The 12926-nt window shown below is 46.3% G+C and overlaps 1 protein-coding gene across 1 annotated transcript in view; it reads right to left on the minus strand.

Annotated features, from left to right (window-relative positions):
• LOC103262652 (poly(rC)-binding protein 3) overlaps nt 1-12926 on the minus strand; it is a gene marked incomplete at its 3' end in the record, with an annotated part of 63361 nt that overhangs the window by 8916 nt on the left and 41519 nt on the right. Inside the window, exons 3-6 of the mRNA XM_008060293.2 lie at nt 12028-12182; nt 9263-9286; nt 8202-8234; nt 7699-7815 (exon numbers count right to left, since the gene is read on the minus strand). Of these exons, the coding sequence (XP_008058484.1) occupies nt 7699-7815; nt 8202-8234; nt 9263-9286; nt 12028-12182 (329 nt within the window). The remainder of the gene's footprint in view (nt 1-7698; nt 7816-8201; nt 8235-9262; nt 9287-12027; nt 12183-12926) is intronic.

Here is a 12926-nt window from a genome sequence, read left to right on the forward strand (position 1 = left end):
GGCTTTGATGAGCAGGGCCAGAAACAACAAAGTCCTGGAAGACTGGCCCCTACTCTGCACTGTGTGGAAATCCCTGGTGAAGACTCTGAATTTGCAGCACCAGGGAACCTGCATTATAGAAGCAGCCCGAGAACAGGGAGAGGGGCTACCCATGAGGACTAGAAGTCAAACATGCAGATGGCAGGCAGCCAGGCCATCTATGATGAGAGGACTCTGTTCTAACCTCTGCAGCAACCATCCTGGAAGCTAGATCACAGCCCCTACTGCACTTGGCCTAGAATCTCCACTTCCCTCACATTTTCCCCACTTCCAACTCAGGACCGAGCAGGGAAAGCCAGATATGACCCTCAAATGGATCTCACAGGATGCCTAATTCCAGGGACTCCCCCTTCAGTCCCCCACACTGATGGCCTCCACCAGGGCACATGGCCTAAAGCCTTCCCCTCAATTCAGTAGAAAGCTTGTCTTATAAAGCATCTGCTATGTACAAGGGTTGGAGGCTAACTCCCTTCCCACAGGCAGCTCTGAATTAGCAGCTCAGTGTGCTCTCTTTGGTAGCCTCATTCACTTCCATGCTGGAGATCCTGCCTTCAATTTGGTGAGGTCCCCATGAGGCCCCGTGGAATCTGCGAGGACATGCTGGGCTGGCACTGGGTCTGGACTCCATTCTCTGTGCTGTGTTCTTCAGCTGTTTATTCTCAGTTTGGTGCCACTTGTTACTGGTATTGCTGGTGGAATGAGGCCATTCTTTTTCATCCTTCTGCTGTCTTGGGTCTCTGTGCCATGCTGTCTAGAAGGAGGGTCTCAGGGTGGAGCACAGTCTGTTATCTGATCTAGACTAGTAGACTTGGGACCAGCATGCACTTAGACAAACTGCTATAGGTCACCCACCAAACAGGATGAGGTTCTCCTTTGTCTCAATTTTCTGTGCTGAGAAAAATTTGACTTTTATCCAGAGAGTTCTCCTGTTATTCCACCTGCTGAAACTGGAAAACCTCCTTCTTGAGCGCCTTCTTGTCACAACCCTAATTCTCGTGCTGTCTCTCTAAATGGTGCAACTTCACCAGGATGACTTGGGCGTCAGTGGTCACCTTGGGAAACATTTGACTTGAACAAATTTTTTCCTTAGAGAGGTGCCTTAAAAAAGAAAGGGAGTAAGATTTCTCAGGCCAATGGGCAGCATTTCTTCTATTGCTATGAAGGTTTCCAAAGGACATTTTGATTAAAAAAAATCGCTCTACTAAAATATTCTTTGGGTAAAGTTGCTACTTGATGGACTTCAGTCACACGAACCAGACTCTACAGTCTCACAAACCCTCCCTTTTTATCCTCTCATTGCTCCCCTGCCCAGGGTCTCTCTCCCCTCTCCTTCTATCTGTCTTCTCCACTGACTCCACCCCTATCTTCCCCAACTCTCCTAAGACCCCCAAAAGCCAGATGCCTATAAAAACTCATCCCCCTCATAAGCCAGGAATATAAGCAACTGAGGAGTTTAAATCTTGGACCAGAGCTGAATTAAGAGCGATAATTAAGGATTTCCCTAAACCTAGGTAAGACCAGCAACTACTAAAAGAAGAATTTGGAATTTTGAGTGCATATGACCCAGAGTTACCTGAGTTCTGTCAACTTGATTCTTTCCACGAGTAAACCCGAGGGTCAAATAAAGGTCCTATAGGGCAAAGTCTTCTAAAAGCCACATCTAAAATATTTCCAGTAGAAACTGATTAAAACAATCACGAAAACAAGAGATAAAATGGAGCAACCAGAAATTTGGGAGACAGGTTAGAAAACACCTTCTGACAACATTTGAGGTTAAAGAAATTGCTGATGTAAGAGCAGCCCTTTCATTCCATGTTGTAATGAAGTGAAACCAAATTTGGAAACATAAATTGGAATGGTAAATAATTCAGCTGGACTGCCTTCAAAATGGCAGAACATTTGTAAGGGTTTTAAAACAAAAGTGAGACATTACCCAAAATAAATTTATGACCCTGCAGATCAAAGAGCTAGGTGGCTCCCTCCCTAACCTCCAACTTCTGACAAGAACACTTGCAGATACTGCAAACAGAAGGGACACCAGAAAGATGATGATCCCATCTTAAGAAAGAACCACCAAGAGAAAAAAAGATTCCTCAGTTAAGATCAGCGAGGGTTCCCTGAGGAAGGAAAGCCTACCCAACATCCTGCCACACTGTTACCTTCAAGGTGAATTCACAATGGATATGGGTGGTCTTCCCATCAATTCCTGGTAGATACAGAGTGACTCTCTCTGCACAAGACCTGATACCTTTCCCAACCTGCTCCTCACAGTAGACACACACTTAAGTAGGGTTATTCAAATGACCCATGAATTTTTCTCTCCCTATTTCCCAGCCACGAACTGTAACTCTTGGATCCTTGAGTGAAAACATTCTTTCCTGCTCTGTGACACAATCCTGAAAATTTTTTAAGGAGAGACTTTCCTTGAAAATGAAATGGCAATCTTAAATGTACATTGGAGACACCATTTCCTGAGGTCTCAGAGGACTTCTCTATTCATTAGGAAGAGTGTCTGCTCTGGGTAGACCTTTATTTCCTCATTATATTTAATGCAGACTCCAAATAAGGATCTTGACACTGTACCTTATCTGTACAGTGTCTCAAGGAGCTAAATATCCCATTGACATAGGCAAAATAATTGGAGCAGAACCTACTAAAGTTCAGATAGGTTCTACTAACACATTACCCAAGTCTTTCCAATATCTCTTGATGCCAAAACAAAGGAAGGACTCAAACCTACAGATGAAAGACTAATATCCAAAGGTCTTCTCAGACCCTATCTTAAGCTCTTGTAATACTCCTATCCTGCCAATAAAGACATTAGGTGACAAAGATATTGACTTGCTAAAGACCTAAGAGCTATCCACAAAATGATTGATTATTCCTCACATCCTGGTGGTACAAATCTGTTATCAATTCCTTCTGAAGCCACTTGCTTTACAAAAGGAGATCTTCACTCTGCCTTTTCCAGTATGCCTCTAGAACATGAGAATAAATACCTTTTCACCTTCACTGGGGAGGACAATGGCATACCTGGACAGTCCTGCCCCAGGGGGTTGCTGAAGCCCCCTCCTACTTTTTCCAGTTCCTCAATTGAGGCTTAAAATATCAAAATTTCATATAGATGATCTTCTACTTAATTTAGAGAGCAAGAAAGGCTTGAATGGATTCCACTTATTTTTCTCAGCCTTGGCAGATCCCTGTTGAGAATCAGCACCTAATATTATATCTCAAAACAGAACTAGAGGATTTCAAGCAGGGTGTGTGCTATGAACTGAGTTCTGCCCCCAAAATTCATAGGTTGAAGCTCTAACTCCCACTGTGACTGTATTTAGAGATGGGGCGCTTACAGAGGTAATTAAGGTAAAATGAGATCATTGGGTCTCTAATCCAATATGACTAGTAAGAAGAGGAGATAAAGACACAGACACACACAGAGCAATGACCATGTGAGGACACAGGGAGAAGATAGCATATACATGTTAGGAAGAGAGATTTCAGGAGAAACCAACCCTCATGACACCTTGATTTTGAACTTTCCAACTCCAGGATGTGAGAGAAACAGTGTCTTGAAGCCTCTCAGCTGTGGTAGTTTGTCACAATTACCCAAACAGACGAAGACAGTGTGCTACAACTAACTCAAACTCTCCTTTAGAATAGTCTCCTACACAAGGTAAAATCAGCTAGGCAGCAGAACTCATCATGCTTACTAGAGTTTGTCAATCAGCCAAAGGTCAGGGAACTCACATAAATACCAGACAGCAGGAATGCTTTGGGATGGTCTATGACTTCGTGTGTTTTGAATACAAGGAGTTTCTCTGCTGAACCCCATTCAACATGAACCAGGAACCACGGAACTCTCAGACACACTTCTCCTTCTCAGAAAGGGGCAGGCCACACAGCAGAAGATGTTCTAGCAGATCATCACACTTTAACAAGGTTACAACTCCATATACACCCTCAAAATCAGATTTCTGCAGGCAATCAAAGAGGCCATGAGAAAATATCAACATTTAATCCCCAATTTTGAGAAGGAAGAATAGAAGACATTCCATTCACTCAGATCATCTCTGGTACTCTCAAGAGAGCTGGTTGGTGGTCAGATGCATTCAAATGAACATTAGTTAAACCCATGAAACTACTCATCATAGCATAGACAGGTTGGGTAATACATTAAATACCTTAAAGCATTGGTGGGAAGCTTTATAAGATGCTGAGGTTGTTTTTAGGCCATGTGTCTGTCACCTGTCAACAATACGGCCCTGGACATGCTGTAAAGGTGTGACACAGCTCAAAAGCAAAGCCTCAAGAACCCTCTGAACACCTTCAGGTGAACCTTAACCAGATTCCATCCTGGGATTTAAATATGTTTTAGTTATCGTACATCTATATTGAGGATGAGTTGAAGCATTATCTTGTTTAAAGGCTAGAGTCCATAAAATTGCTAAAAAAATTTGCTTGATTTTTATTTTTCCAATCTGAAGCATACCAAGTTTTTATATTGCATGACTGAGGCACACACTTTATGAGAAATTTAATAAAATAACTCCATAAGCTGTTACTCCTTAGTAAAAAATCATACTGTCCTGATTATCCACAATCTTCTGGAAAAAGCGCATCCTTAACTTAAAACAATCAGAACTTTCAGAATCTCTTGAGCTTCCTTGGACAAAGGTGCTCCCACTACCCCTGTGGCCATAGAGTCCACTACTTTGGGAACACCTCAGCTACCAGGTTATCCCCCAAGGGCCTCAAGGGGACTCACGGGTCCATGCCTTTAGGGATCTATCCTTGATGCTAGACTCTCTCTGCTGTAGGCAGAGATGGCAAATTGTTACAAGGGAGTCATTATGCCCTATTCATCACCGACAGGGCAAAGGCTGCTTTCCCACAACATCTTCTCAAACACTCTCGTTATAATCTTCAACCAGAAGATTTTGTCTACTGGAAGAGACATCAGATAAAAGCTGTTCCTAAACATCATTGGTCAGGACTTGTTCAGGTATTGTTAACAAATACAAAAGGAAACTGCAGGGAGTGTCTTCAGGTTCTCATTTCACAGCTAGCAGCACTTCAGAATTCACACAATTAGAAAGCTACTCCAACATAGGACTCAGACAAAGGTTCTCAGAGATCCTCAGAAATAGATAGCTGATCTGAGGCCTTCTAGGCAAGCTAAGGACCTCCAATAATGGACAATTTGTGCCTAAGATGTCACATCAAGACCCCAGTCTAATTTCTGTGTTGTTTTTCATCTGCTCACTTATAACCATTCTTTCTTTCACTTTCCAAGGACCTTTAGTTGTCATCTACTCATAATGGCCCCTTTTCCCTTTATGACAATTATTAGGTAATAACATACTCACAGTAATGTCATTCTGAGATTATCTCAAATGAAAGCCACTGCCCTCTCTCTCACCAACTACTAGGCAAGCCATCCATCACCAGGCCTGCAGAATAAAAATCTCTGCACATTCTGGTTTCAGCCAATGGGACCCTTGGGAATTATAGTCAATGGTGTTTCCATTTGCATCTAAATGAACAACTGACCCTAAACAATTCATCTGTGACTTTGCTAGTGTCTCTTTCTCCCCCAAAATAAGCAATTATTAAAGTCAATTGATCAGACCCCAGGTAGTTCTATATTTACATTCAACAACCTTCATGGAGAAAAGGGCCAAATACCTATCACCTGGAAGACACTAATACAGATCCAAGTTGTATAAGGTCTTGACTCCAACCTTATATCATGAGCAACAACTTTCTCCAGGTCTTGATATGCCTCTACCATATGCCTCTATTTCCTTTGGGGCCAGGTCACCTGGTCTGTTTGCCTTAGACTAATATCTCATGTGTCATAGGAATGGTGTCCAGAAACTTCTCTGCACACAGAGACCCCAATTCTATAAATCTCAAGGCTAGAAATTTTGACTCAGATTCAAGTTCCAGAACAAGGCCACTATTGATTTTGGTGCTCTGTTGGAGGAACTACTAACTCACTATTCATAAGAACAGACAGAGCAGTTTTCCAACAGTAAGAATCACACAGATAGAAGCAACGGTGAGAAACCTATTGCCAACTCCAGTGGAAGTTATCCATGACACTATCCACCCTGGATAGAAGACAGGTCAGTCTCAACTCAGTGACACAAGCCGTGGTGGGTGACTATGTTGTTCCAGGTTTCTTGTTGGCTGGTCATGGTGGCATCTGTGCCATCATACACATTTATTGCTGAGCTAGCATCAAGGAAGCAGGCTATCACATCACCTTAAGGGAAAGCTGTTTGGGTCTCTATGGTCGATCCTCTTGGCCTATGGGATTCATTTTCTCAGCCTGGGTTGGGCGATGGCAGCTCTTGGTTTCACCAGCTTACAGGGACTGCTAATTGTTCTTGTTTCTGTTGTGGTATCATGATGCTGGTCCAATGCATTCTATCCAGAGTCTTCAATGCATCCACACAGTCACTCTCGTTAGATAATTGCCGTGATGACAAGCAATGAAAAGGTCAAGACGATCTTGCAGGACAGTTGACCATGGAAACAACTGAACAAGATCTGAGTGGTGACAATTTGGATCTCTGGCCTTTCCTGAATTGGCTAACCTCTTGCAAATGGGAGAATGACTAAAAGGGAGAACTGAGAACTGAACCTACAGACAGTGGCCAGGCTACGTATCACAAGTGGACAGTGGCCCCAACCTCTGGAGTGACCAAGCCAGATGATAACCTCTGCTGCACTTAGCCCAGAACAATCAGCTTCCCTCATGTTTGTCCCCACTTCCATCTCTAGACTAGGCGGAGAAGAACTGATATGTTTCCCCAACTAGTCACACAGGATATCTCCCTTGCAGTTGGCTGCCTGCAGCCCTCCACATCACAGCCTCCATCCGGCACACCTGGGCCTTCCCTTTCCCACTCTGAAGCTTTTCTTCCCTTGCCTGCCTTTGAGTCTCTGTCAAATAACAGTGAAGGTGGTCGACCCCTCATCTTGGCCTGTTCTTAAAGAGAGACATCCTCTGCCTGTTCTTGGCTGGAGGGGTCTTTGCTTGTTCCCCAAATGCACCTCATTATGCTTAAAGACCTACATGCATCTCTAAATAACTTCTAGCAGTTTCAAAAAAAATTTAAAAATACATAAAAACATGAAGATTTAACTAGCTGACAGAAGCACACAAAAGTGCTGCACATAACACACATTTCTTTCCACCAGTGGGTAAATATGCACATCTGGGTCTTCACCCAAACCATCCGCCAAGTTACATAAATGCCTGGGATGCCAATGGTGTGCTGGTGTGTGACCAAGGGCCAGTCTTTACAGCCAGGGCTTCATCCAGGGCCAGGTGGCCAGGTGGATGGTCAGGGTGTGAGTGTAGCTGACAGGCACAGGGGTGGGTGCTCGGGGTGTGAGTGTAGCTGATAGGCACAGTGCGACTGAGGGGTGTAAGTGCGGCCTGTTGGGGTGGGGAAGTGAGGGCATGGGAGTGACTTTAGAAGGTGGGAAGGATGCTGGCCCAGGGCCAGGTGGGCCAGAGCAGGGACAGGCCCTGGAGGAAGAGAAGGTGAGCACAGCTAAGGGTGGTCTAGGTGGGTGGGGGCACCAGGGAGCCAGCTGGCACCAGGCCCACCTGCCGAGCTGACAGATGTCCAGGATGTAGCCTACCTCCTCAAACTTATATGCGATCATGGCAAAGGCCTTGAAGATGGCGTCTGTTGGGCCTGTGATGGTCACAATCCTCTCTGGACAGTTTCCCTCTGAGATGTTGATCCTCGCACCACTCTAGGGCAGGAGCAGAGACCCCAGCAGCCTGATTAAAACCATTCAGCCAATGGCCTGGGTCCCCAAGCCTGCTGACAACAGTTGATACAAGCACATGTGTTTGGACCGTGACTGGCAAATCAACACTGAACAGTAAAATTCTTTTCAGTGAAATTTTAATCAGCACAAGGAAACCAAGTGATCCTTTCCCTGCACAGGAAGCACAGAAGGCCTGAGTGAAAGGGAAGCCTTTCACTATGCTCCTCACACCTGCGCCTGCCTGGGACCTTGAAATGTCTATGCAAGGGCAGGGCTTCTGCAGGTGCCTGGGGGCCACAGACAGAGACACTTGGGACCCTCCCCACCTGCCTGAAAACAGGATGTCAGTTGGGGCACGCCACACTCACCTCTTCACGCATCTTCTTCACAGTTTCTCCTTTCTGCAGTAATGACACAGATAACAAGGAAAATGCATCACTTGCAGCTCCACTGAGGACCTGCATGGTCTTGGCACACACCATGCAGTGCTGGGGTCGCCTCTTGCTGCATCCCTGGGTCTGAGGGCAGCAGGGCACAGGGTGGGAGGGGAGTTGCCTGCCTCACACTCACACAGTGGTGCCTCCAACTTGTACCAGGCAATGAACGGGCCTCTTTACTAACAAGGCCAGACTCCACTCCTACCACAACCTGGCGAGCTTTCCAGATGAGAAAACTGAGGTACAGGAAGGGCAAGGGTGGGGCAGGACCTGACCTGACTCTGCTCTCACATTCAGCATGGCAGTTCATTCTTGGTGCAGGATCTGTGTTTCTTCAAGTGCCTGCACTGCTGCACATGGGCTTACCATCACCCTCATCTCCTATGGGAGGTAAGTTCCTGAGCCACGCCCTCTCAAGCTCTCATGGAAAAAAAAAAAACTGGACAATGAGCAATTGGAGGCTCCTAAGGTCAGGGTGAGAAGGAAAGGGACACGGGGATGACCGGAGATGGTGAAAATGCAACCAAGCCAGGGAGATGGGCCTTTGCCCCAGGCCTCTCCCCCCACCATAGGCAGCAGGCTTCCAAACTGGGCTGTACCTGCCCCAGGAATATGTTTCATAGAATGGAAATATAGGGAGGGTCTCTGCCCTTCACTGTCATTCACTGAACTAATTCAGATGGCATAGCCACAGAAGTTAGTAAAAGGATTCTCACTGGGGTTTCAAACCTGGGAGAAAGCACTGACCACCAAGGCGTGGGCAGGGAGCTGCCACAGTGACCAGCTGGGAAAAACAGACCTGGGGAACAGCTTTAATGTTGTGAAGTGTGAATGCAAGGTAGGGACCCCAACAGGGTTGAGGCAGTGCATCCCTGGGGTCCTGACTTAATGGAACACAGTACCACCCACCTACTGGGTACTTCCCAGCAGCTGCTGACCCCACTGTCCCCTTATAGAGACCCCAAGAAAGGCATAGTTCATTAAATGATTACCTTCCCGATGATGCTTCCAACTTCCTGCAAGGGAAAAAAAAAAAAACACACAGAAAGATGGTGTCAGATAGCTGGAGGAAGACATTTGGGGAAGACACTGCAAAATCCCATCTCCTTCCTAATGTGAGTGAGGAAGAGAGAATTCAGAATCCATCAGGAAGGATGTGGACAAGGTAGGCAGACTCCAAGGAGGCCCTGAGTCTGGAGGCTTCCTCTGCCTCCCTCTGACCAGGCCAAAGAGGGTCTGGCTCAGACAGACAAGCCACCCACGGGAATGGTCAGTTGTTTTCCAGATAAATAATTCAGGAGGCATCACTTATGTAAGTAAGACCTCCAGGAAACCCTGCAAAAAATAGATGAAAAATAATATCTCCCCCAATTTTGTGACTTATTAAGAAATTTACCACATGACTTATTTCTAAAAGGTAGATATTGAAAGAAACACTAGAACACACTGCTGCAGTTCTAATGTTGAGCCTGAGATAGGTTTGGGAAATACACTCCTACCCAGATGGGTGGTCAAGTGTCTCCCTGCCCTGCAGTGGGACAGAGCTGACAGGGGTTACCATGGCCTGTCACTTGAGGCAGACCAGTTGGCTCTAGCCACAGAGAATGACATCTTTCAAAACCTGACTCATTTTCCTTATTTCAATGAAGCCCTCAGTAATTATGATGTTCTTAGGGAAGGTCATGGTGTCTGCTGAGGCCGAGTGGGAAGGCATATACAGCAGGATTGTGGAAGCTAATAGCCTCCGGGCATGAGGTGGGGCCTTCTCTACTCCATCATCAGGGTGCCCTCCTTCCACAGAAAGTGTCTGGGTAGTTTGACTGTTGCTGCTGGAGAGGTGGGTACACACCTGACCTCACAGGGAGCCCTGTCTGGTTGCAGCCTCAGCTCCTAACACCCATAGCTGAGAGGAAAGATCATTCTCTCTCCATTACAGAAGTGGGCATTCTGGGTGTGAGTGCTACCACCCACCTGGGAAGAGGGCATGTCTTCAGGAAATCCAGGGTGCACCAGTACTATAAGCACTAGAGCCCAGAGTCTCTGCCAGCCTCCCCCTGGAAGGAGATCAGGCACAGGTAGAGGCCGTTGGATTACTCATGGTACAAACCTGAGACAGGAGGCACTTGGATGGACCCTGTGCTGTTGGCCTGGGACTGGACATATGAACTCATGGGGCTCAATAGAGATAAATACAGAAATAAATGCTGTGTCCATGAGCATTCCACAAATGTGTCTATTTCTAGCTCTGTCCAGGGCCCACAAGAGCCCAGGAGCAAAAGCACTAGTGTCCTGATCTTGGCTTCCAAAACATCATCATCATGTGGAGAAGTCAGAGGGCTTTAGAGAAGTGGCTGGTTCTCGGATGTGTGCAAGGCAAGGACGCTATGAGCAGGGAGCGAGACAGCACTGTCAGAATGACAGGGACATATCAAAGGGCTAGGGAGCCAGGCCAAAGCAAGGGCAGAATGGAGACCAGAACCAATCACAGTCGCCTCAGGGAACAACAACCTAGAGATTGGGAATGGCAAGCCCTGAGTTCAGGAAGATATAAATGACTGAATGAATGCACTGAACATCTTCCGACAGACAGGACATGGACACAGCCTCAGAGCATCCCTGCCATGACTTCCTCCCACAGTGGGAGGGGGGTGGTTCCAGGAGGGGCTGAGTGGGCACCCCTGCTGAGTGGCTGATGGGAGCATACCCATTCTTGCCAACAACAAAGAGACCTCAGAACCAAAGTAAAGGGAGCTCCGTGCACATGCTGGTAGAAACTTCTAGCTGGGAAAGTCAAAGCCAGGGAAGGGACTTGAGAGAGGTGACCAAGGAATGCTGCATGTGGCTGTCCTGGGAACATCTTAGTATTTGGGGAGACCTGAGTGGGTCCCAAGGTGTGGTGGGAATATATGCATTTTAGTGGCCTGACGTTGATGGTGGCAGGAGGTTCCTGCTTGTAGGAAATACACAAGAGAGTCAGTGACAGGGCATCTGGTTGGCTACTTGTCTTGAAATGTGCTGGGAAAAACATAATTTGGACTGTACTTGTAACTGCATTCTAAGTTTGAGATTGCTTAAAATAAAATACAAGGGGGAATCAGAAGAAGCTGGAATTCTTTTATTAAAAATCGTGAATTTATTCTTACATGTTTATACTTCAGTCAACTTCAAAGTACTCTCCGTTTGATGCAATACACCTATTGAGACACATTTTTTACTGTTCCAAACAGATTTTGAACTTGTCAATATTGATGCCTTTTAGTGCTTCTGCCGTTTTTTTGTTTCATCTCTTCCACATCTGCAAAAAGTTTCCCTTTGAAGGACTTTTTTTCATCCGAGGAAACAAAAAAAAGTCACTCAGGGTGAGATGGGGTGAATAGGGAGGGTAGGGCACAGGTGACATGCTGTTTTTGGTCAAAAACTGCTGAACACTCAGCATGGTGTGGGCAGGTGCGCTTGTAAATCACCCATCATGAAAGGGGCAAACACGCTTAAAACTCTCCAAAAAAAATTCACTTAAGCCAACCCAGCCTTTTACAACAATGCTAGCTGGTACATTGATGCCATGGGTTCCTAGAACACTTACTTGTTGGGGGAAGTCTATATTACAAAGGGCCTGAGGGGCTTGCTCTGTAAAAGATAATTCCAATTTTTTGGGGACCCTCTTATAAACAAATTACATGAAGACCCCCATGGTGGGTGTCTCTTTCCCTCTGGCATGTTCCACCCTCCCAACAACAGAGGCCCCGCTCTTCTGTACCTTTCCATGCATCAGCAGGCGGATGGTCAGGGTCACGTTCAGGCCACCTTCAGAAACCTTGGACTCCATCCTTCTGCCAAAATATGGCTGGGGGTGGTGACTTAAGGCGCTGAGGGTGCCGTGAGGAAGGACAGATGGGGCCCAGGAGGTGTCACCTGGAGAGAGAAGGTACAGCTGCTGCCTACGAGAAGTCTTAGGGTCTATGTACATCCAGGGGTGTCCTGGCTGCAAAACTCTCAGGCTTCCCAGGTTGCAGTAGGTGGGGGTGTCCCTCTCTGCCACATGTGACCAGGCCTTACCTGCTAAGCACTGGGCACCTGGGAGTTTAGGCTGTGGACATTTTTTTCCTCAGCCCCACAGCAGGCTAATTATGTGCCCCAGGGCAGGTCATTCCAGTCCCTTGCCTGAGTGTCCACAACTGTCCAGAGGGTGATAGCAACACCTCTCTCAGAGGCTGGAGAGTGAAGGGAGTCACCCCAGGGAAGATCTGGGGACTTGTGCCTCACAGAGCCAGCACCATGGGACTACACAACTCTTTGCTTGTGCTGTGACATAACTGAGCAGTCCCAGGTACAGAATCTCCTTGCTGAGGTGCAGGTACCCATGTCCCTTCGCATTCCTAGTCAGCACTTTTGGAGCATGTCATTCTTTAATACAATTTAATCTCCATCAACTACACTGCCCAACTATTGGGTGTCCCTTGTATAAAGTTTTCAGAAAATGCTTTCCATACACAAAACATTGGTCTGCGTGTACTATACAATTTCTGAGAATAATCATTCAGTGAGTTGATTTAGCCCACCAGGCAAAATTAAGGCTTCATCTGACGATTTACAAGTAAAGAATGATTATAGGCAGTAAAACCAAAGTACTCGTGGGAAAGGGAACTGAGGATTTTG

The sequence above is a fragment of the Carlito syrichta genome, unplaced genomic scaffold (genome assembly GCF_000164805.1).
Source record: "Carlito syrichta isolate Samal-C Ts95f unplaced genomic scaffold, Tarsius_syrichta-2.0.1 Scaffold304575, whole genome shotgun sequence".
Taxonomy (NCBI): domain Eukaryota; kingdom Metazoa; phylum Chordata; class Mammalia; order Primates; family Tarsiidae; genus Carlito; species Carlito syrichta.